This window comes from Thermobia domestica, chromosome 2 (genome assembly GCF_964235325.1).
Source record: "Thermobia domestica chromosome 2, izTheDome1.hap1.1, whole genome shotgun sequence".
NCBI lineage: Eukaryota > Metazoa > Arthropoda > Insecta > Zygentoma > Lepismatidae > Thermobia > Thermobia domestica.
Window position 1 is genome coordinate 318109926 of NC_137455.1, and position 22497 is coordinate 318132422.

A 22497-nucleotide genomic window follows, 5' to 3' on the forward strand; every position below is an offset into this window, starting at 1 on the left:
AAAATAATTAATTGTAAAAAACCTACTTATGTATCCTCTAAATTTAAATTTCTCGGCGATACTCAACCACTAAATACCCGTTCTAAAGGAAACATAACACTCGCATTCAAACGCACAAACCTAATTTCTTTTCCAAATCTTTCACACGATTTGCCACCAAAGCATGGAATGACACCCCTGAAAGCATCAGAAACTCTGATTCAGTGTTGACTTTTAAACGTCGGCTTAAAGAATATCTTTCTAATGAAGGTCTTCAGTAAAAAAAAGTTACACACGAAACTATTCCTTGCGTTATCATGCAGTTGTTCGTTTTTCTTTTTTCTCTCTCTCTTTCTATTTCTTCTTATTTTCTTTTCTATTCCCTTCTGATATATGCCTATGAACGTATACATTTTACACAATCACTTAAGTATGTGCACCATTTTATCTATATATAGTCAATCATAGGAATGTATTTTATATGTTATATAAAATCAAGATTGATTTCTTTGTTTCTCCTATAGTTTAACATGTCTTCAGCAGTGTCGCTTGTTTATTTTAGTGTTTATATGTAATAAGTTTCGTTTTCACTTTTCATGTTTTATTTTCTGTATATTTTTGTATGTCGGTAACTCTTTAACGTACCTAAGTGTATATCCTTTCTATTCTCGTCGTAAAAAAACTCTATTATGAGATCCGACTGTACAAGAGAAATGTAAATGGTTCAGTGGAAGAAAAGGTTATCCCTTAACTCCGCCATTTTAAATAATAAATAAATAAATAAATAAATATCATTACCATAATACTTTAAAAATGACAGTTCCTGGGAGTCTGAAGGCAGCCACCGATGAATTAATTGGTCTTTGGAACAAGGCCCGTATCTCAACAGCTTTCTAACAGAACATTGTATCCAAGATGAAGTCTTTGTTCGAAGAGTACAAGTTTCTGAGAAAAACAAAGGTCGAAATTCTAAAACTCAGAAGTCCAAAGAAAAGGCATTCACGGAAAAGCTTAATTATCTCTTCCATATTGCTCACAAAGATGCGAAATGTATGACAAGAATTGAAGAGGACAAAGTATTCCTGAGAGATCAGAGAAGTTGTAGGAAAATGAAGATAACAGGGGTTGATGTTGATGTAACTCGGAGTCAAGAACGCGCGAGACAAAGGGAAGAAAAAGAATTAGAGCGTGCAAGGCAAGAAGAACAAAGAGTGAAAGTTGTAGCAAGTACGTCACCCGTAATTGCAAGCGATATTTATGGTAGGGAAGAATATGAAGATTACGATGATAACGTTTAGGAGATTGAAATTCCTACCTACTACAGAAAGCAGCTCCAGGAAAATCTATCAGCATCTGGAGAACTAGATCTAAGTGATGACGATGACGCACCTAAAAATCATGCATCCTTCAAACTATGCTCAACTCTTCAGATGTTGCTTTAGCCTTAGATCGTATCAACCTTTCGGACAGAAAATTTACTATACTTGCGGCAGCAATTGTCAAAGCTGATGGCAGAAATCTCTACGATAAAACACTGTCATGTTCTACGTTGAAGCGAAAGCAAGATTCTCATCGGGAAACCATTGATAAAGCTGTGTGCGAGGAATTTCTTAACAGTGAAAAATCTCCCTTAGTCTTGCACTGGGATAGTAAGGCGATGAAAGATGGAACAAATAAAATGAATCCAAAGTAACTGTGGATAGGCTGGCAGTACTTGTGACAGGTTATGGCGTTAACGAATACTAGGTGTTGCCAAACTACCATCTGGAACAGGAGAGGCACAAACAAAAGCGATACACTCACTTATTGTTCTTTGGGAAGTACTGGATGACATTGGGGCCATGAGTTTCGATACAACAGAGGCTAATACAGGCAAGATGAGAGGTGCCTGCATTCTGTTTGAACAACGTATTGGAAGAAATTTGTTGTATTTAGCTTGCAGGCACCATATCCACGAACTGATCATTTCCACACTATTTAACACGTTGTTTGAGACTGCTAGACGTCCAAATATTCCAATGTTTCAACGTTTCCAGGAGTTTTGACCAAACCTTACGCATTATAATTTTAAGGCGCTGGAAACGAACGCCTTACTATGCCCTATGTACGAACACTGAAATATGAAGTTGTCATGTTTCTACAAAATTGTCTTGTACATAAGGAAGATAATAACTATGTTCCCCGTGATGACTACAAAGAAATGATACTTGGTGAATTTCCAAAGAAGGAGTACCGTTTCAAGTCATCTGGTGGTTAACGTATAGCTTGCTGGATGGGGAAGGTAATATGCTGCTTCAAGATATACTTTTTCCGCGAAGTGTTTAAGCTTACAATCAAAAACGAAAAAATCTGCGGGAAATGTGTTTGTTTGCAAGTCTCATATACGTGAAAGTATCCCAAGACATGCGATGCTCCCTTCAACGACGTACTTCTCTTCAAGCAGATCAAACAATACGCCAAAGTGAATAAATCTGTGTTTGAATCTGCAATGAACAAGTTTCAAACTCACTTGTGGTATCTTGGAGCAGAGATAGTTCCACTCTCAGTGTTCTCTGAGAAGTTATCTTTCGAGGACAAGCGGAAAACTATAAATCGTCTTAAGGCTTGTGAAGAAAATTGGAGTTCAAGAGGCATAAAACTCACAGTTTGCCACGGCTTAGAAACTAAGAATCTTCATGATTTGATTAATTCATCCTCTCTTTGTGCCTTACGTTCTCTTAGAGTTGACATCGATTTCATGTTCCAAAGTGATCCCGAGCACTGGAGTAACTCGGACAAATTCCGAAAGGACAAACCAATCGTCGAGTCACTTAAGGTTGTGAACGATGCTACTGAACGTTCAGTGGCTCTTATGTCAAATTTCAATGAGTCAATTACAAAGAAAGAAAGTGAAATGCAGAACCTAATTCAGGTTGTTGAGGACCACAGGAAGCGTGTTCCAAAGGCTCGAAAGAGCACTTTGAAAAATTACCAACTTCGTTAATAACGTTATATTTCTGTTTAAAATGAACAACAACTTCGTATTAAGAACGTCCGAAACCGATAAGCAATAAACAACGGAACATACCGGGATCATCCGAATTTGATCCCGAGACATCCATAGGCCATCCATGGTATATGCAGAAGTCCGCTGATATCCCGGAAAACAAGATATACAACGGGAACTCAAAAGGATGTCCACTGGTAAATCGTGAAATAATGTGGTTTTATGTATGTCAGGTGTGGGATTTCCCTTGGATCTCCTGTCCCATCCGGGACGTGCTGTGGACATCCTACTTGGGAATCAATTATGACGTTTCATGCAAGACGTCTACTTATTGCCCCGATCATCCCGGGAACTGTATGGGATAATTGAGAACAAAATGAGTCGTCCTTGGGACGTCGTGTGTTATGTTCGATAAAAACGTAATGGAATCGATCCATTTCTGGAGCAAGTGATAGAAACCTACGGCAACAATCAACAAAAAAGAACGTGCTCGAGTCGAGAAGAAACTCTACAGTCTGAGTTAAGGCCCGCACTGTTTCTCATGCTTTACAAGCTGCTGCTGCTGGACCGAACGATAGTCTCATATTTTCACTATTGACAACTAGCGGAAATGCACCTAATAATTTAAAAGAAACGGATGCAACTGTTCAACAGAAATGGTCATGATATACCTGCTGACCAAATGGGTAACATACATAGTTTACTACACGTCAGAAAAACTTCTATAAGTTTCCAACACATCCAGTCTATAGTCGGTGCCTTATACCGTCAGATTATTATTTATTTATGTTTCTACAGAACTATAAAGGTACCCAAGAAAGTTCTGATGATTTTTGTGGAGGTCTGTGTTCAATTGGCTTTCCCACTTTGAGTTAAATGAGAACATAGAAAAGGCCGCCAATTTTTGTTGTATATCTAGCATAATATAAGGTTCTGAGGGATCAGTCACAGAGTGAACTCGCGTAAGGACAGAGTAAACATGGGACTCCCATAGAACGTCGTAAGGCTTTGTATACTGTATGAGTTCAAACTGTTGTCAGCCGCCACTACAGCGGGGCGGAAAGTGTGCCAGGCCCTTTGTGAGGGTGTCGTTGGTACGGGTACAGTGCAGCGGTGGTTTAGCAACTTCAAGGACGGTGATGAAACACTCAAAGACGTACCACGTTTCGGAAGACCAACGATGTACTAAATGAAGATCTTCAGGGAGCAATTGATGCTAACAGTGGCCAGGCTTGTGAGGAACTGGAACTACAATTCAGTGTGAGTAGAAAACCCATTCGGCAGCATCTCTATCAACTTGGGAAGCACTATAAGTTGGGTCCTGTACAAAGTTCCACGGTGCCGTTGTCGTTGGTTAGCATCCCATGAATCAGTTCTAAAACATCCGAAACCAGCACTGCACCAGCAGAAGGTCCTCCTTTGTGTTTGGTGGACTAATCGCGCCATCGTGCATCGGGATCTGCTACCAGCTGGTCAGAGCATCAATACAATTTTGTACTGCCAACAGTTGAGCCATGTTCATGAAAAACTCAAAACTCTGGAGCCAGCATTTCTGACTTACAAAGGGGTCCTCCTGTTACAAGAGAACGCTAAGCCCCACGTGGCTAGGATGACCTGGAACACCATTCTACGCCTTGGATGGGAAACACTATTAAACCCTCCATACTCTCTTGACATTGCACCGTTCGATTATTACCTGTTCCATTCCTTGGACAGTACCTTAGTTGATGTTAGTTCAAACCCCTGGTAGAGGTACAAAATGCACTTGATACCTTCTTCGCTTCACGGCTCACCAAATCACACTCACGACCAAGTGGCCGTCGCTCCACGGCCATCACAGATGCCTAAAGGCAACTAAAACTAAAATTTATTTCAATTGTACTGGTAGTTATTGGTGCACCCCCCTTAGAGAATCCTGGATTCCGCCCTGCCTATATGGATATTGTCGGTTAGACTTGCAGAGTAGATATAAAAGATTATGTTTCATTGATATTAGGGGAACAATATTAGTTAAAATTTAACCTTAGTGGGTAGATTGGTGCATCCATTGACCGTTGAATTCATAATATCACATTCTCTCAACATTTTTGGCCTAGCCTTCTGCGCCAGTATTCCACAATGAATGTTTACCAGTGGGTCAGAGATGTTTATTTTATTTATCAAAACATCTCGATGTACTAAAGTTTGAAACTCCCAACACTTCAAACGAAATACAGTGATATTGATGCATTCCATTTCTTTTGGTGTACAAAAACTCAAAGCCGTAGAATCCAGTTCCAAGTGAGATTTGTCACCGTACCGAAAATGATTCTAATGCATAAAGTACGTTCATAATGAACATGCAGAGTTTAAAAAAGATTATATGCTTTTTAAAAATATTGTATATGTAATAAGCTCGAACACATGCAGTAAGTAGCCTTTATATTTTGATTTCGACTGAAGGAGTGAAAAGACAGAGTTCGAATTCTGAAATTTTAAAACTTTACAGTTATAAAGAATTTGGACTAATCATAATCTATACCTACATTCCGAGAAAAGGGATTTGTGATTGTACTATTAAGTTTTGCGTCAGTGTGTTCATAATTCCATAAACTAAGAACTACATCAAACTAAGAACAGAAATATACTATATTTTAAAGCTTTTATATGTTTTCTCACCTTATTTTAATTTCAAAATACCACGAGAAGTCAAAAAGTAAAGGAACTTTTGAGTACAGATGCATTTATTCTAATGATAGAAAAGTGAAACATTATGTTTTTCTACATAATCTCCCAACTTTCTACATAATCTCACACGTTTTACAATTTTTTCATTAAGTCGGAAACAAGAGTTTTTCGGTTGCACTTGTAACCAATTTTGCACCGCATCAATGACTAGCTGATGGTTGACGTTTAAATTCCTTAACTTCTGGTAAAGATAGGCGTTTCTAAACTATGCTTGCAGCCTTACTTTCCGGTTTGTGATGATGTACCCAAGTTTCACCTACAGTAAAAATTCGCTGTAAAAATATATCTCCCTCTCGACGATAACTGGTCAAATGTTTACGAGAGATGTCCAACCTTTGTGTCTTATGTTGAGCTGACAATTCTTTCGGAACCCACCTTGCACACACTTTCAGAAAATTTAGCCCTTCGTTTAACACCTTTCGCAAACAGAAAGCGATTTAACACCTTTCGTAAACAAAAAGGAAATTTAACACCTTTCGCAAACAGCAAGCGATTTAACACCTTTCGCAAACAAAAAGCGATTGACGGTCCTCATTTCCTCCTTGGTGCAGATCGTCAATGGAGCTGCAAGGTTTAACGGTTTGCTACACTCCAACGACTAACGCGGGAATAAGAGTGACACGTTACATAGAAGTGTTGGAGACGTACCAATTTAGCGCTGGATGCTAGCAGTGTTAACAAACTTTAGTGCGAGAAATTGCAAGTCCTTTTACTTTTTGACTTTTCCTCGTATTTCCAAACATAATGGTACTTTTCTGGTTAAAAAATCGAAATATTAAATGCTTATCTTCTCGAAGAAAGAAGTAAAAAATGACTAACCTCTTCTATACGAAAGTGCTATACTATTCTATTACGTGTCACCACCTACTTAGAGTTACATAATAATGATATTTCTACAGAATGAAAAAATGTACTATTTCTATCCATAATAGATTTCTCAGACATTGGTTTTTATATCCTTTTGAAACATTTAAAAATATAAAAAAATTTAAGAATACAATTGGTATCAAAGAATGTAATATAACATATTTAACCATTTAAAAATATATTTATCTCTCTATACAATTAACAGGAAGTCTTACTTTTTGCTTAACTTTGTTTATATAAGAAACTTAGTTTCCATTTACATAACCCACAAAGAGAATTTTTATAAACGTAAAGATCTTTAAAAATAACAAAAAGTGTAAATGATAGCATTTTTTGCAAACAATAGCTACAAAATAGGAACGCCTATTTGTTTTCTTTTTTAGATTATCTTCGGCATAGGCATATATCAAAGTGGCTACACTAGCATACTTTTCTTAGACAAAAAGAAAGAAAAAGTCAGATTATACAGCACGAAAGAACGATGGATAAAATATAATTGCTTTCTCCTGACAAAGTACGGTACATTAGCGAAGTGTCACAGCAAGATTCGTGTAAAATTCATCCAAGTGCAAAGTTCCCCGTAGCCCAATGTGTATTGTACTAATTTTAGCGGCCCATGCCGATAATTTGCATATTTATGGACCTTCATATATCCGAAAATTAATTGTACTCTGCTATAACACACGAACACAAAATTACTTTTAGTTTTTTTTGATTTAGCAGGACACGAATGTGGGCATATGAAAAACAAATTGGGTGAAGTACTGCTTCTGTGACACATTCTAGCCACCCCAGCCGCCATCTTGTATCTGACATATTGGATTCAACTTTCGGGTTTTGAAGTGGAAATATGTGCAAAATGATACATCAAATTCATGTAAAATATTTTCGGAAATTCCATATTCACTTTCTCCTACCTGAAGAGACGACTTTCCTTGTTTTTAGCTTCGGAGCATCTGAAAATAAAGAAAAACAAAACTAATGCAATCTACAAAATGAATATATCGTCACTAGTCAAATATAGTCACTGACTAATTAAATGAGCTTAGGCAGTGGCGGACCTCAGACTCACGCGTTTTGCAGTAACCATTACATACAAACATACAACAGATTCAAACGGTAATATATCGGCGTATAAATGCTCGGCATTAGACACAGATCTCTTTTGTTCCCCGGTGAGTGAGTGGTTACGCTCGTCGTCTTATAATCAAGGGGAACTGGGTTCGATTTCCAATAGGGTACAAGTGGTTCAGATTCCTCGTTAAAAGGGAGGTCACGTTCTTAGGACGTCATAATCCTCCCATGGAAGGCAATAACAAACCACCATGGGTTCAAGTAGACCAGGGATCCAAGACCTGCCTTCTGGCAGAACATTACATACACATGCACACACACACACACACACACACACACATACACACACACACACACACACAAAACACGGAATAATTAACAGGAATATATAATACGGAATGATTAACAGGACTATTCACATCACCCCAAAATATGTTGGTCACTTCACCCCATCTCGTCGTCTTTTTTCAAAACATGTTTTGTATCTTTATATTCGAAATATATTAAGGCTTATCTATATATATGCGTACCTAATAATCGCCTCATGCTGCTATGGAAGTATTGGGTACAACACGATTACTTCAAGAAAGAATTGCCCTAGTTTCTTACTGTTCTATATTACAATAGCAACAAAATGGCTACAAATCTACTTACCTTCCCTGTTTTCCGTACTCGCTGCATTCGGTACTTCGCTTCTTTCCTCTGTACACTACCTTCTCCGTCAGTCCCAAACTCAATACTGCAAATAGAGAGGCTTTGCAAGGTCAGCACCGATCATTCTTTGTTGCAACTTGTCATTAACCTTAACTCTATTCACTCCACCTCTATGGTCACTTCCTCCCCAAATACTCTACTCTGTTGTATACATACGATGGGTCATTTCTCTTGATTTACCATAGTATCTTTTCAAACTAATGAACAGTAAATGCTGAAATTTTTCACCATCAAAATATCAGCAGGAAGACATTGTTTGGCATAGTCCTCGATTCTACTTTAGTATTGCCTACCCAACACAAAACTATATATTTCATATAACACTAGATTAGGTCATAGCCTATTTAAAATTTACACGTAAAACGAAAAATTACAATACCACACTTCTCATACGACATTCCAAATTAAGAACGCTACTACATTACAAACATAAAAAAAACAATCAATTTTAGGAGGGTTCTACAAATGTAGTAACACGAGTGAGAAGGATGAGGTAAAAGACATCCAGATCACAATGATTATCATTTGACATATTTCTAGCAGGTAGAGACAAAAGTTACGAGCAACTGAAAACTTGACTCTTGTCAAAGATATTTATCTCGATCGATCAAATTTTTAAGATCTGTATCACATTCAATTACGTACACCGTTTCTATAGATATAAAGATCATACTAGCCTTTACAGCAAATTGCTGTCTCGTATGATTTGGGAGATAATGACGGATCTGGCCCGGGGCCGGGTGGCCTAGGTCACCCAGCTTTTTGAGAGACAAAATAATTTAAGCTGTTATTTATATATTGTTCAAAGTTTATAGTAAACTCATGATAAAACTATCATATTCTGGGTATGGCTGCCGCTCGAATTCTTACTTTCTAGATCCACCATATCGGAAGATATTAAAAAAAAATGTAAAATGTGATAAACTCGTACTGCTTAAAATGAAGAATTTATAGGTAATTTTCAAAATAATTCATTTATTTTGTTTCTATAACATTACAGCAACGCCTTTTGGTAGGTGAATTACAAGTTCTTGGAATTTCATAATTTAAACAGTGTTGAAAGCCTTAACATTTTTTCAATATTTCCAGAATAGAAATATTCAGATGTGAGATATTCAATTGCTTTAAACAGCAATGTGATCTTCACATCTATTAAAAACCATTTATGTAATTGTATGAGATACTTCTCTAAGCAGTTTTACGAAATAAAAGCTTTTGTAAAAAGTCAAATTTTCAATCCATTGTAACTTTGTTCAATCCATCGTATTATGGTCATAGTATTAGTCCCCGAAGTACTTTGGATCTATATACATTGCCCTGTCCGTCCCACGTCCGTAATTACTGCTGAAGTGGCTGCTAAAATTGGATGCTTGTGATACCGTAGCGTCCTTAGTTTTAAGACTGAATAAGAATTGTAAGTTTTTATCCAACTTTGGATTTGAATTGTGTATTAATCTGAAGTAGTGCCTTTTGAAAAATTACAACTTTATGTTGAGTCTGCAACAATATTAACCTTGTGGTATTACAGGGTTTGCCAAATAATTTCTCCCTGAAAATGTCAGCGTGTTTTGTCCATTAGTTTAAAACTACAATAGTATATTAAGGTAAATATTGCACACTGTAGGCTATATAGATTTCGGTGTAGATTAGGAATAAAGGGGACACACATTTAAAACACGCCCCTAGTACTCTACCACAGATGATTTGGAAGAGTATGTATTAGAAAAACATATATTGCAGCTCTACAACATATTATACTTAAAAACGGTTGATTCTACGTAAACAGGTCAAAGATCATTCATATGTAATATTTTAAAATCAACAAATTTTTCATAATAATTTCCACAAAAGGTTGATAATATTCGATATAATTGCAATCAAACTACAATTACCCTATCTGCGAATCCTTTCACCTACGAAATACGAATCTCACAGCAAATAATGGGTACTTTTCAGTATATGCTGAGGAACTCAAAATAAAGGCCGCCGCAAAAATACAGCTTGCTCAGTATTATTTGTTTCAAGTGTCGGCTTTGTTTTCTAATTTCCCTGGGCTAGGAAGCTCCAACTGAAAAAGAACCGTAACGAAATTACTTTTCCGTGATTACAGTACTATCTATCACGAATTGAGAAAACTGTTTCAAATAAAGTTTCTTTATTCTTTCTCGTCGCCATTGAAGTTTTTGGAGCTCTGCCCATCCTACTTTCAAAGGAGAACAAGAACAAGATTGTTTCATTACGGGTGAATTTTGCCCTCAAAAATATTAACTTTTTACTTCGAACATTTTTACTCGTCCGATGCTTATTTTTGCATTAATTTTGCAGTAGCATATTCAAAACCTCATCATATTTCTATTCTGTCATAATTCAGTCTATATCTTTGAAACGAGTGATACTAGGGGAAACGCCTAAGAAAGCTTTCGTGCAAAATTTTATACACTACAATTTTCCATGTAACAAGTTTCTTCTAAAAGCTTATATTTTCAAGATAATTGGGAAAACTAGAATTCCCTTCGTGAAAACAAAAAGCGATGCTCGAATCAAGGGTATCTTTCAGGATATGATTATGGCATCAAAATAAAAGTTTCCTCCAAAATCCATTTTAAAGTTTGCCCCAGTTTTTTTTGTCTAATATTCCTGTGCTAAATATATTATTAATGCATTCGAGTTCAACATGGATGGAAAAAAGGACCTAAGATGGTTTAGAGTACGAGACGAGGACTTTCTGGACTAGCCGTGAAAATGAGTGAGAGTCAAGACGTTAAAATTTTTCTTTAAAAAATTCAATACATTTTTAAATTCGAGACGAGACAATAAATTTTCTAGAGTCTCGTTGGCATCGCTAAATCAGCCAAATAGCGATTGGCTGAAATATTGTTTTAGTGTTACATTATTAATACTATAAAAATTATAAATTGATAAAATGATTCTACGAACACAATCATTTGCATTTATTAACGTTTAAAGACATGTAAGTCAGAAGGCAATGTATTCAAATAATTGATGTAATCTAAAAGTTGTTATATCACATGTTACTGGTAGGGGCATGGTGGATCAGTGGTTTGTCTGTATGCGTGGGGTTCCTGCTTCGATCATTTACCAAGTAAATTTGTGGTGGACAACATCATGTCGGTTGATTTTGACGGGTACTCCTACTCCCACATTATTATTCCACCAATTCTAGTATCATCGTTCACTTGCCTTAATCATCGTTTCCCTTAGTCTAAAGAGCATAAACGTGGGAGGTTAAACTGAAATATTTCATTTCATTTTCGATGGATCATGACATACTGCTATCAACAACAAAAGCTATTGTGAACTAATAAAACCTGAACTCCAAGTGATTGTGAACTTTGATATGTCCTGAAAGGATTTTTTGTAGGTATAAAAAAGCGATATGGGACTCTTAAGTCTTCATAGATGCGAGTCTTCATTAAAATTAAAGTATGAGATAGCAAATATTTGTGTAAAATGCTTGATTGGTTTGGATTTGAATTTAGCGTCCCTTTCAGCAGCGAGGCTATTTCTGACGTGCAAATATTGATTAACATGAAATCGGAAACACATGAGCTCCAGCTGAGAATAGAGCCCAGTTCTTTCACGCACGAAAGGATTCTGACTACTAATGAAATGAGGAAAACGCAGGGCATACATTTTGAACACACATTTACAAAGCAGGAAAAGAAAAATTTAAAAGACGAAGCAAGAGTAAAATTTTCGGAGAAACGAAATGACACGAGATCTCTACAAAATTTGGAAGATGAAAAAATAAAACCTCATTTCTAGTCTCGCCTTGTCTCCTGGGCAACACTGTTCTCACGTGATACATTCGAAGTCAAACAAATCCTATACTTGTTTCCAACTTGCAGAAGAAACATTGATGACAATATCAAAGGGATTTCCTTTCGATTTTAATGTCGTGTGACTGGACATTGTCTGGATGTAAATATATCGTCTACTTATTTCCTAGAAGGAGCTTCGAAATGGCTCACTGAAATAACCGCTCTTGGAATATTATTAGCCATATAGGGCGTTATGCAGAGTCGTTCTGACGATCGATTAGTGTCATACTAAAGTGTTCTACTAACATATGTTTCCTGCAGTAGTCATGCCTTTAGTATGACGCAAATCATACGTCAAAAGGAATCTGAATAAGACGGATAAAGTTCAGAGATACGGAAGGACGTACGAAAGATGAGAAAATGAGATATTATCACATGAATGTCCAAGGACTAAAAGCTACGTCTCTGTACTTTGTTTGAAGTTCTACATACCGACGGATTGAGGGATGACTCTTGAGAATGAGTTTCAGAGTTTCTAAACTAAATTATAACTTGCGTTTGTGACACTTTCAGGCGCATGTAAGATGTTTCTAGTTTTAAATATTCTCCAGTACTTTTGTCCTCCACCAGCAAAATAATAAATGTTTCTGATAGTTTCTTATAATTCAAAAATTCTTTTCAACGAAGAAAGATAAAGAAATAAAATAATGAAAATCCTTTGTCTGTGCATGTTATGTTGGAAAAAGAAAATCCTTTTTACATGACGCACAATGTTGATAATTCTATATTTTTTATTTTTTCTTGTCTTTTTCTTTCTTTTTTTTTACTATTTATTACAAAAACTCAGTTTACTTTCTACAAGCAATAATGTTAACTGATTGGATGTACTAATTAAAATTTTTTCCACCCAGTAAGAAAACAAATAACCCTTCAATAGTCCACATTAGATAATCCTATCTCTAAATGTACCACTTGAGTCGTCCGTCGATTCTATTTATTTACTTAGCAATAAACTCATTTGGCAGATTGTTCACAGTTTCTTCTCCTGAAGCATCTTAAAGCATGAGACCAGGTAATGTTACATATAGTTACTTATTTAACTGTTCAATAATTGTGTTTGTTTCGTTGATATACGTGAACGTTCTGAAACATGTTAAAAACCGTACGAGAGAAAGAAACCATAATCCGATTACTACAGAAAGGAACACTAACTAACACTTAGAGGTATCTTACATCACAAATTTTATACTTTTCATATCCCATGCATATTTCTAATCTTAAGGTATTTCGAGATTTGGCCATCTTATTATAACAATTGCAACCGACATCTATCAAAAAACGCTGAAACACCTTTTTAAGTAATGTTTGTCCACTGTTAAAAGATTTCGAGATATTGTCATATTGTTTTAACAATTGACAGGTGGGTATGTAAAGTGCGTTAAGTACGAGTTCAGTTAAGTTCAGTTCAAATATAAATCCAAAAATCCGGTTTTGGGTTTCAGATATAAATAAAAAAATAAATAAATAAATAAATAAATAAAAACAGTCATATTAACATGAAGCTCAATAGGTAATCATTTTCCCAAAACCGGATTTTGGATTTATACCTGAACTTTCAAATGCGATTTCTCTAAAACACTAATTTTTGACTCAACGCACTTTACATACCCACCAGACAATTACAACTCTTACCTTTGTATCTTCCTATCTTCTTTCTGAAAGAAACGTAGAAAACGCTAATATACAACTCTAATTATTTAAAATTAAAAACCTAAACACAAATTTTATTCCTCTAACTATAAGGGATTTCTATATATGGTCATCGTATTTTAATAATTGCAAACTCCAATCCTTTTTTCTTCCCTTGTTATGGAAATATCAAAAACAATGAAACATATCCTTAATTATTTTAAATACAAATTCTAAATACCAAGTTTCATGTCTCAAACCGTAACAAATTTTGTGATATGGACATCCAATTATAACAATAGTAACAATACTATCTTTTCAGAGCTTATTTCCTTGTTTTTTTGAGACAAATATCAAAAAACGATATTTACACATCCAATTAATTAATATGAGAAGTCAATATACCGAATTTCATATCACTAATCTTTAAAGATACTGATATATGGACATTTTATTATAATAATTGTAATCCCCTCTTTTCTTCCTTCCCGGCTTAGATTAACGTTGGGGCATTCGGTCGAAAAAGTGTTAAAAGCTTTCTCAGGCAAGCTATCTTGAAAGAGATTTTCCCGGGTTTTCCTCATTCAAACCAGGCAAATGCCGTTGTGGTACAGTCCGCGGCTTAGAAATTGTTACAAACATCCTAAATCCAAATTAATAACAAATTCAAGCCCCGTTTTCTTATGCAATCCAGAAATACATGTCTCGATCGATTAGTTATTTCTTGTCTTCAATCCAACTCCCTCCCTCCTCCACCTCTCCTTGTCTAAAGCAGCGCGAGCGACGTAATACACTCTTTCCATTCAGACAAAAAAAATCAGGAATCAAGTTTACAATGTTATAGCTCTAAAACAGTCTTTTTCTTGCGTTTGTTCTGAAATATCTTTTAAAAGCCTATTTTTAAAAAAAGTCACACAATCTTCCCACAGCTTCATTAATACCTTTAGTTTCATTCTTTCCCATCTTTAAAAACTGAAAGCTAGTAAGATGCTCGCTAAGAAATCTATGGAAATTGCCAATTACGGCAGTAAGTTTTGTGCTTCCTAAAGTCTGTAATGCACGCACAGAGCTCGAGAATATATACTGGCAGAAATGAGTGTTATTCAATGATTCATTTTATTTCTTTTCAGTAATTGCAAGCAAATGTTCCAAGAGCGTCATTTGGGCAGGACAGAAGGGTGTAATTTCCCCTCCCTTGAGCTTCATAAATACATATTGCTTGAGCAAATATATAGTAATGCACTAATAAAAAAGTGAAAATTGTTTGTCGGCGGAGACTAAATCCCCCGAATAAAATCTAAAATAACACTGCTTTTAGCAACAAATCTACAGAGTTACTATAGCACATTGCTAGAGAGCTTACATTTGGTTTCAAGAGTCGAAGGTTTGATCTCAAGGCATATGAGTTCCTGGGCGCCATTGAGAGAGACAGACAGAGACAGAGAGATTGAAATATGGAGACAGAGAGAAATGATTTATATACACAGATTTAGAACCGGGGAAAAATGATCGGACAGCATTCGTATTATGACGAAAATTGTGGTTTTGTGATACAGAAGAAGGAAAGGATCACATTAGGCAGTTGTCGAATTAAGGTGGAGAACACTTTTGAGAGCATCAGATGATTACGAATGGAGAGAAAGATCTTGAGAACTGAGGAATTAAGAATTTAAAAAATCTGAAGCTTCCGAGACGGGTTTAGAACCGCGAACCTCGTAGTTATCAAACCGTGACTTTATCAACTCTGCTACGCAGAATTCTCTACTAATGCACATATGTTTCCTTTAGCTTCGTTGAAAGCTAACTTAATGGAATATTCCAAAAGTTGACTTTGTGGATGGGGCGTTCTGATAGGATATAAACATCTTGCAACTTAGTTACAATGTGCATAATGAACTTCTCCTTCTTCAGAACACTTTTTAGGGCAGTAAAGTTTGTCCCTATTGTGTTAATTAGGTTACATTTAGTAGAACCATCTGATAAAGTAGTGCCAAACCCTTTGCGTCATTGTCTGTTAGGTGAATGGTTAATTTAAGTTACTCCTACGTGTATGGTCCGAGCTTCGAATCAAGACCATTCTTATTATTTTCTTTGAGCTGCACTCACACTGTGCATTCCACAAATTCAATTTTGAAGTAATGTAGTCACAGCTAGTTTAATTCGAAATTATTTTCAAACATGATATTTGCTATTACATGCGTTTCTTTAACCTGCGATAATTCAAACTTGATATTAAATCTTACAACCTTAATGTAACTCATTTCCCTACGGCATACTATCATGAATGTTTGCACAACGACGGAAGGCAGGCGTTAATACAAAATTCAGTTCTTACTGGAATGTATGCATATATATTTAGAAAGTTTGACTCAGAAAAAAACGTACAGTGCAACATTGACTCTTGGAGAAATTTCAAACGAATTTACTATACGTATAAATTACAATCTCAACAATCTACTGTAGAGACTAAGACCCTGAAACCATTGCAGGGAGTGAAAAAGGTTATAAGTAAAAAAAAAGTAATAGAATACGAAAACTATTGGTGTCAAATTCATAGTTTTCTGATTCCAAGAGATGAATAGTGGCTACCAGATGGCAATTCTCACTTGTTTGTAGCCTTCCATAAATGGAAAATTGTTTTAAAAGTAAATATTTCATTCAAGTATGATTGTTTAAAGAAGCTTGTCCTTCACCATTATGTTTTATAATTATTTTCTTCTGTATTTGTTATTTATAATAACATATTTCCTATATATGTTGTATTCTATGTTATACGTTTTTTAATTACATTTTACGTCTTACATTTGAAGAGGAACTTATGACAATTCAGAGCAGCAGGGACATACACAGAATGCAGGCCTTGGAAATCCAGAGCTCCTGCCCCACGAAATCACTACTTTTCCGTAAATTATATCTAATTTTAGAGATAATGATAGACATTTAAATAAAACATGCCCTCAAAAAAAGCCTTTTCTACGCCGCTGCAAATCAGTGAAAATTTTTAGGTTAGCAGAGTGAAAATTTAGCAGTTATTAATGTTTTCCCAGAAGTTATATCACCGATTTTTCCGAGTGTGAAATCAGTATCTGTGCATTATCAGTTTTCACCCGCAGTGTATTGAAACGTGCTAAAAAGGAACAGTTCTGAATTCTTCACTGGTTCCCCCTATGACATCTTGCCAATAGGGTCAACCTTGGACATATCCACATCTAAAATATCACCTTTTATGTGAGAGATCACGAAAACTATCCATTCGACACAAATATAGGATATTTCCGATTTTTTTTGCCTGTCACTCTCCCATTGTCAACTCCATGCCAAACAGGACTTAGTTTGGACTTACGCAGCATCCACAGTGTCACTATTCATCTTTGCACATGAATTCGACACTAATATCGTTCGTATTTGACTTCTATATGTGTCATCTTCACCTCTTGGTATGGGTTGTTTCAGTGTCTCGCCCCCATAACTATGGAGAAATTTCAACCAACGTAAGTATAATTATAAACGACCATTTGAAATATAAGTGTACAGGTGATCTTTTTCGGAGAGGAATTCGTTAACTACTTTTTCGATATCAATGTATTGCCTTTTTTAAGTAAAATCCTGTCTTTTAAAGCTCTAATGGAAAATGAAACGAATCGTCGTATACATGTTACGTTTTCGAAGAGAAATAGAGCAAAACATTGATTGCACAAACGTATATTGGTATCATTTGCATGCAAATTTATAACTTATAAAAGTGTTGGCTTGTTAGATGAGGGGTTAGTAAACGGGATTCTTCTGCTGGTGGTAGTACCTTCGAATCTCGTCCATTCTTGTTGCGTATTTCTTTTAGCTACACTGAGTTTGTGCATTCCAGATCTTCAAGCTTGAACCAAATTTAATACCAGTTAATGAATTAAAAGTAGCTGACATTATTTTCAAATATGAGGTGTTATTACATGCTTTTCATGAGCTTACAGTACTCAACTTTGATATCAACTCTTCCATCCTTCATTTAACTCGTTTCTTGACGTGTTTTATTACAAAATTAATAAATCTTGAAGGAGAAATTGCTTTACCACTTAATGGTGACTGCTTTGAAAGCAAGTGCAAAATATTATAATTAAATGTCATATCTGTAGTTTCGTGTGGAGAAAAAACAAACTTGTGAACCAAAGGCTTCAGAACAACTTAAGTTATTAATATAAACTTTCCCGAAGATTATTCACTTATATCATCATAAAAAGAAATACGAAAGACGTTCTGAAACGAAGAAGTACAACATACAACTTTGCAAACGGAGGCAAAGAAAACTAACGTAACAAGACTAAAGACGATTTATTTACGGCGTGGTGATCGTGGTTGAAAGGTCAAGGGACTCGATTAGTAATCTTGAAGTTCGTGGTTCAAATCCGCGTCGGGTGCTTTATACTTTAAAATTTTTAATGGCAATTGATCGACGATGACACACGTTTTATTATATTCAGATATTTCAATACTCGGATGTTTGAATACTTGAACTACCAAATCTTCAGGGGTAATAATAGTAATAATAATACTTATTATTATCTCGTAGAAGATTAAAACTAGGAGCTAATTATCGCTCTGGTGATACCGTTACAAGCAGAAACGTGATATTTTGCAAGAATATTTCTGTTTTGTTTAATGTTGCCCACAAGAAGAGAAATTTCTCATCTTGTTTCTAAAACAAACAAAATAACATGAGAATTAACATTTTACATTCGAGACGGGATAAGGCTAACTCAAATTATCATGTCGCTTTAGAGATGAGAATCGAGACGAGGTGAAAAGTATCTTAAACATTTCTCGTCTTGTTACGATTCTCGAAATAGTGCATGTCCATTGTTTAAGTAACAATTGCTCTGTAGACGGAATCTTATAAGCCTTTTTTTACTTTGTATTTTGCAGCTCACTGAATTATGGTCTGTGTAGGTATTTTTTTAGCAAAACTTTTATACTTACGTCTGCATATCCTAAAAATTAGTATATTATATGTCTTACTGTTGAGTGATGTTAAATTATTTCTATTACAGTTATTTTTCTTAAAACATACAGTAGAACACTTTCTACATGAAACGTTAGTGGAAAGCTTTTGTTTAAAATGTGGGTAGTTGCAGAGGTGTATCTTGAAGGTATGGAAACCCTTCTCCGAAATCCGTACGTTTAAGTAAGTTTTCCAAATTTTAGACCTACTTTAAAACTTTTAATACCATTATTATTATTATTATTATTATTATTATTATTATTATTATTATTATTATTATTATTATTATTATTATTATTATTATTATTATTATTATTATTACTGAATATTTGAGACCTAAATATTACGTCCTATTCTAATGCAAATAATCATACTGAAGTTAAGAAAAATTAAAAGAAGTTTTTTGAACACTGTATAAGGATGAATTACCTTATAAGAGATACTTTGGAAGGAAAAGAGATGGAAAAGAAGGTGGCAGCTACTGGATAATATGAAAATCGAACCTTCAATTGCCTTATCACAAACTAAGTAGGATTTGTCTTCATCACGATAGGTAGTAACGTCCTTTCTTTGGGTAATAGACATTGGATTATGTTTGAATTATATATTGATATTTTAACAAAATATATATACAAAAAAATAGTTCGTATTTACCAAGTTTGGTTGAACGAATATATGAAACGTGTTGAAAATGACGAACGGAAATATTATTATTTTTAGTAAGAGTGGAAGAACGTAGAAACAATTCCACAAAGTCGTTTCAGACAAATTTATGACCTATACTAGACCTTAAGGATGACTGTTTTGTATTCATGAATTGTTTGCGAAACACGCCAAGTTTTCAGAGTGTAGTAATTGTGACTGTAGACTGTGACGTCATGTTAGTTATCCCCCTGTGAAGAAAGTAGTTTCAACTTTAACTTATAAGAAGGAGAGAAATTGAGTATGTTTTATGTTATTATACATCAGAAATATCAACTTTGTAAATTATAAAATATTTCTGAATTTCATTGGAGGGACTCGAACCGCGGACCCCTGACTCACGAAACGACTGCTCAAGCCACTATCCTAAGACTGCTATTTTAAGTAAGAGTCAAGAAACAATCGTCTATATAAATTGCAAACGTTTACGATTGTAATATTTTATTAACGATAAAACACTGATTTCGGTCATGATAAAATATTATAGTCCAAAGAATTGAAGTTTAAATTTTAAAAAGGGACCGAAAGTATATCCGTAACTATAGAGTTACGGATATAAAGTAACAAAAAGCTTATAAGAATCCGTCTACAGAGCAATTGTTACTTAAACAATGGACATTCACTATTTCGAGAATCGTAACAAGACGAGAAATGTTTAAGATACTTTTCGTCTCGTCTCGATTCTCATCTCTAAAGCGGCATGATAATTTGAGTTAGCCTTATCCCGTCTCGAATGTAAAATGTTAATTCTCATGTTATTTTGTTTGCTTTAGAAACAAGATGAGAAATTTCTCTTCTCGTGGGCAACATTAAACAAAACAGAAATATAATTGCAAAATATCACGTTTCTGCTTGTAACGGTATCACCAGAGCGATAATTAGCTCCTAGTTTTAATCTTCTACGAGATAATAATAAGTATTATTATTACTATTATTACCCCTGAAGATTTGGTAGTTCAAGTATTCAAACATCCGAGTATTGAAATATCTGAATTTAATAAATCGTGTGTCATCGTCGATCAATCGCCATTAAAACTTCTATGTATAAAGTACCCAAAGCGGATTCGAACCACGAACTTCAAGATTACTAATCGAGTCCCTTGACCTTTCAACCACGATCACCACGCCGTAAATAAATCGTCTTTAGTCTTGTTACGTTAGTTTTCTTTGCCTCCGTTTGCAAAGTTGTATGTTGTATTTCTTCGTTTCAGAACGTCTTTCGTATTTCTTTTTATGATGATATAAGTGAATAATCTTCGGGAAAGTTTATATTAATAACTTAAGTTGTTCTTAAGCCTTTGGTTCACAAGTTTGTTTCTTCTCCACACGAAACTACAGATATGACATTTAATTATAATATTTTGCACTTGCTTTCAAAGCAGTCATCATTAAGTGGTAAAGCATTTTTTCCTTCAAGATTTATTAATTTTGTAATGAAACACGTCAAGAAACGAGTTAAATGAAGGATGGAAGACTTGATATCAAAGTTGAGTACTGTAAACTAATGAAAAGCATGTAATAACGTCTCGTATTTGAAAATAATGTCATCTACATTTAATTCACTAACTGGTATTAGATTTGATTCAAGCTGGAAGATCTGGAATGCACAAACTCAGTGTAGCTAAAAGAAATACGCAACAAGAATGAACGAGATTCGAAGGTAGGACCACCAGCAGAAGAATCCCGTTTAGTAACCCCTCATCTAACAAGCCAACACCTTTTATAAGCTATATATTTGCATGCAAATGATACCATTATACGTTTGTGCAATCAATGTTTTGCTCTTTATCTCTTCGAAAACGTAACATGTATACGACGATTCGTTTCGTTTTCCATTGGAGCTTTGAAAGACATGCTTTGTGTCTGAGTATAGGATCTTTCGTGTCCTTTAAAAAAGTGTTCTAACAAATACAACTCAATTCACACAGGAGAAAAAATCTCGTACTGCCTTTAAAAATATTCCTAATGGAGCGAAACGGTATCATGCACCCGGCGTAACTAACGGGGGTGTGGTGAGAGACCTACAACGAAAAGGGGCCCACTGAAGTTTCATAATTCCACTTTGGAGGGATTTATATAATTTCACACTTTTTCCTCAATGTCTAAAATGCAACTACTTTAGCCTTAGATGAAAAGAAGTTGTGAAGGAGCTATAGACTGTGAAGTCTACTGAAAAGATTTATCACGTCCTTGCAGCAACAACTTTACGTTTTCGAACAGTAATGAAGAACAAGATTGATTGAAAGTTTAACTTAGGATGAAATAGCAAAAGATCTAATCTTATATAAATCCCATTGATAGTAATCTGCCGTATTTGTTTAGACGCCTATTCTTTTATAACTTTATCTATGGTGCATGGGGTCTTTGGTTCGATACCCGTTAGCGCCGAATGAACTTTATTATGGACAAACACTGAACGCATGAGTTTTATCCCGCTTCTTCATTCCACGATTGCATTCGTTTCTCAGCATCAATGTTACCATTAGCGTAATCGGTATACAGGTGGTCGTAAAACTTAAACATTTCATTTCATTTTTCTTTTATAACTGTATCTCACTTTTGCTGTGACGAGAGCAACATCTAAGCGAACATTCAGTGAATTAAATCACTAAAATCTATATTCATAGCACAATTGTGCAGATGAAGTTGAGACCTTTGGCAAATTTTTACCATGTAAAGCAAAAAAAGGCAATACATTGATATCGAAAAAGTAGTTAACGAATTCCTTTCCGACAAAGATCACCTATACACTTATTTCTCAAATGGTAATTTATAATTATACTTACGTTGGTTGAAATTTCTCCATAGTTATGGGGGCGAGACAGTGAAACCACCCCTACCAAGAGGTGAAGATAACATGTAAAAGACGTCAAATACGAACGATATTAGTGTCGAATTCATGTGCAAAGACGAATAGTGACACTGTGGATGCTGTATAAGTCCAAATCAAGCCTTGGTTGGCATGGAGTTGACAATGGGAGAGTGAC

General features: G+C 35.2%; 1 protein-coding gene across 1 annotated transcript in view; it reads left to right on the forward strand.

Annotated features, from left to right (window-relative positions):
* Positions 1-1088: 1088 nt before the first annotated feature.
* LOC145679496 (membrane alanyl aminopeptidase-like) overlaps positions 1089-22497 on the forward strand; it is a 69695-nt gene continuing 48286 nt past the window's right edge. Inside the window, exons 1-3 of the mRNA XM_081750075.1 lie at positions 1089-1206; positions 1410-1668; positions 2701-2957. Of these exons, the coding sequence (XP_081606201.1) occupies positions 1089-1206; positions 1410-1668; positions 2701-2957 (634 nt within the window). The remainder of the gene's footprint in view (positions 1207-1409; positions 1669-2700; positions 2958-22497) is intronic.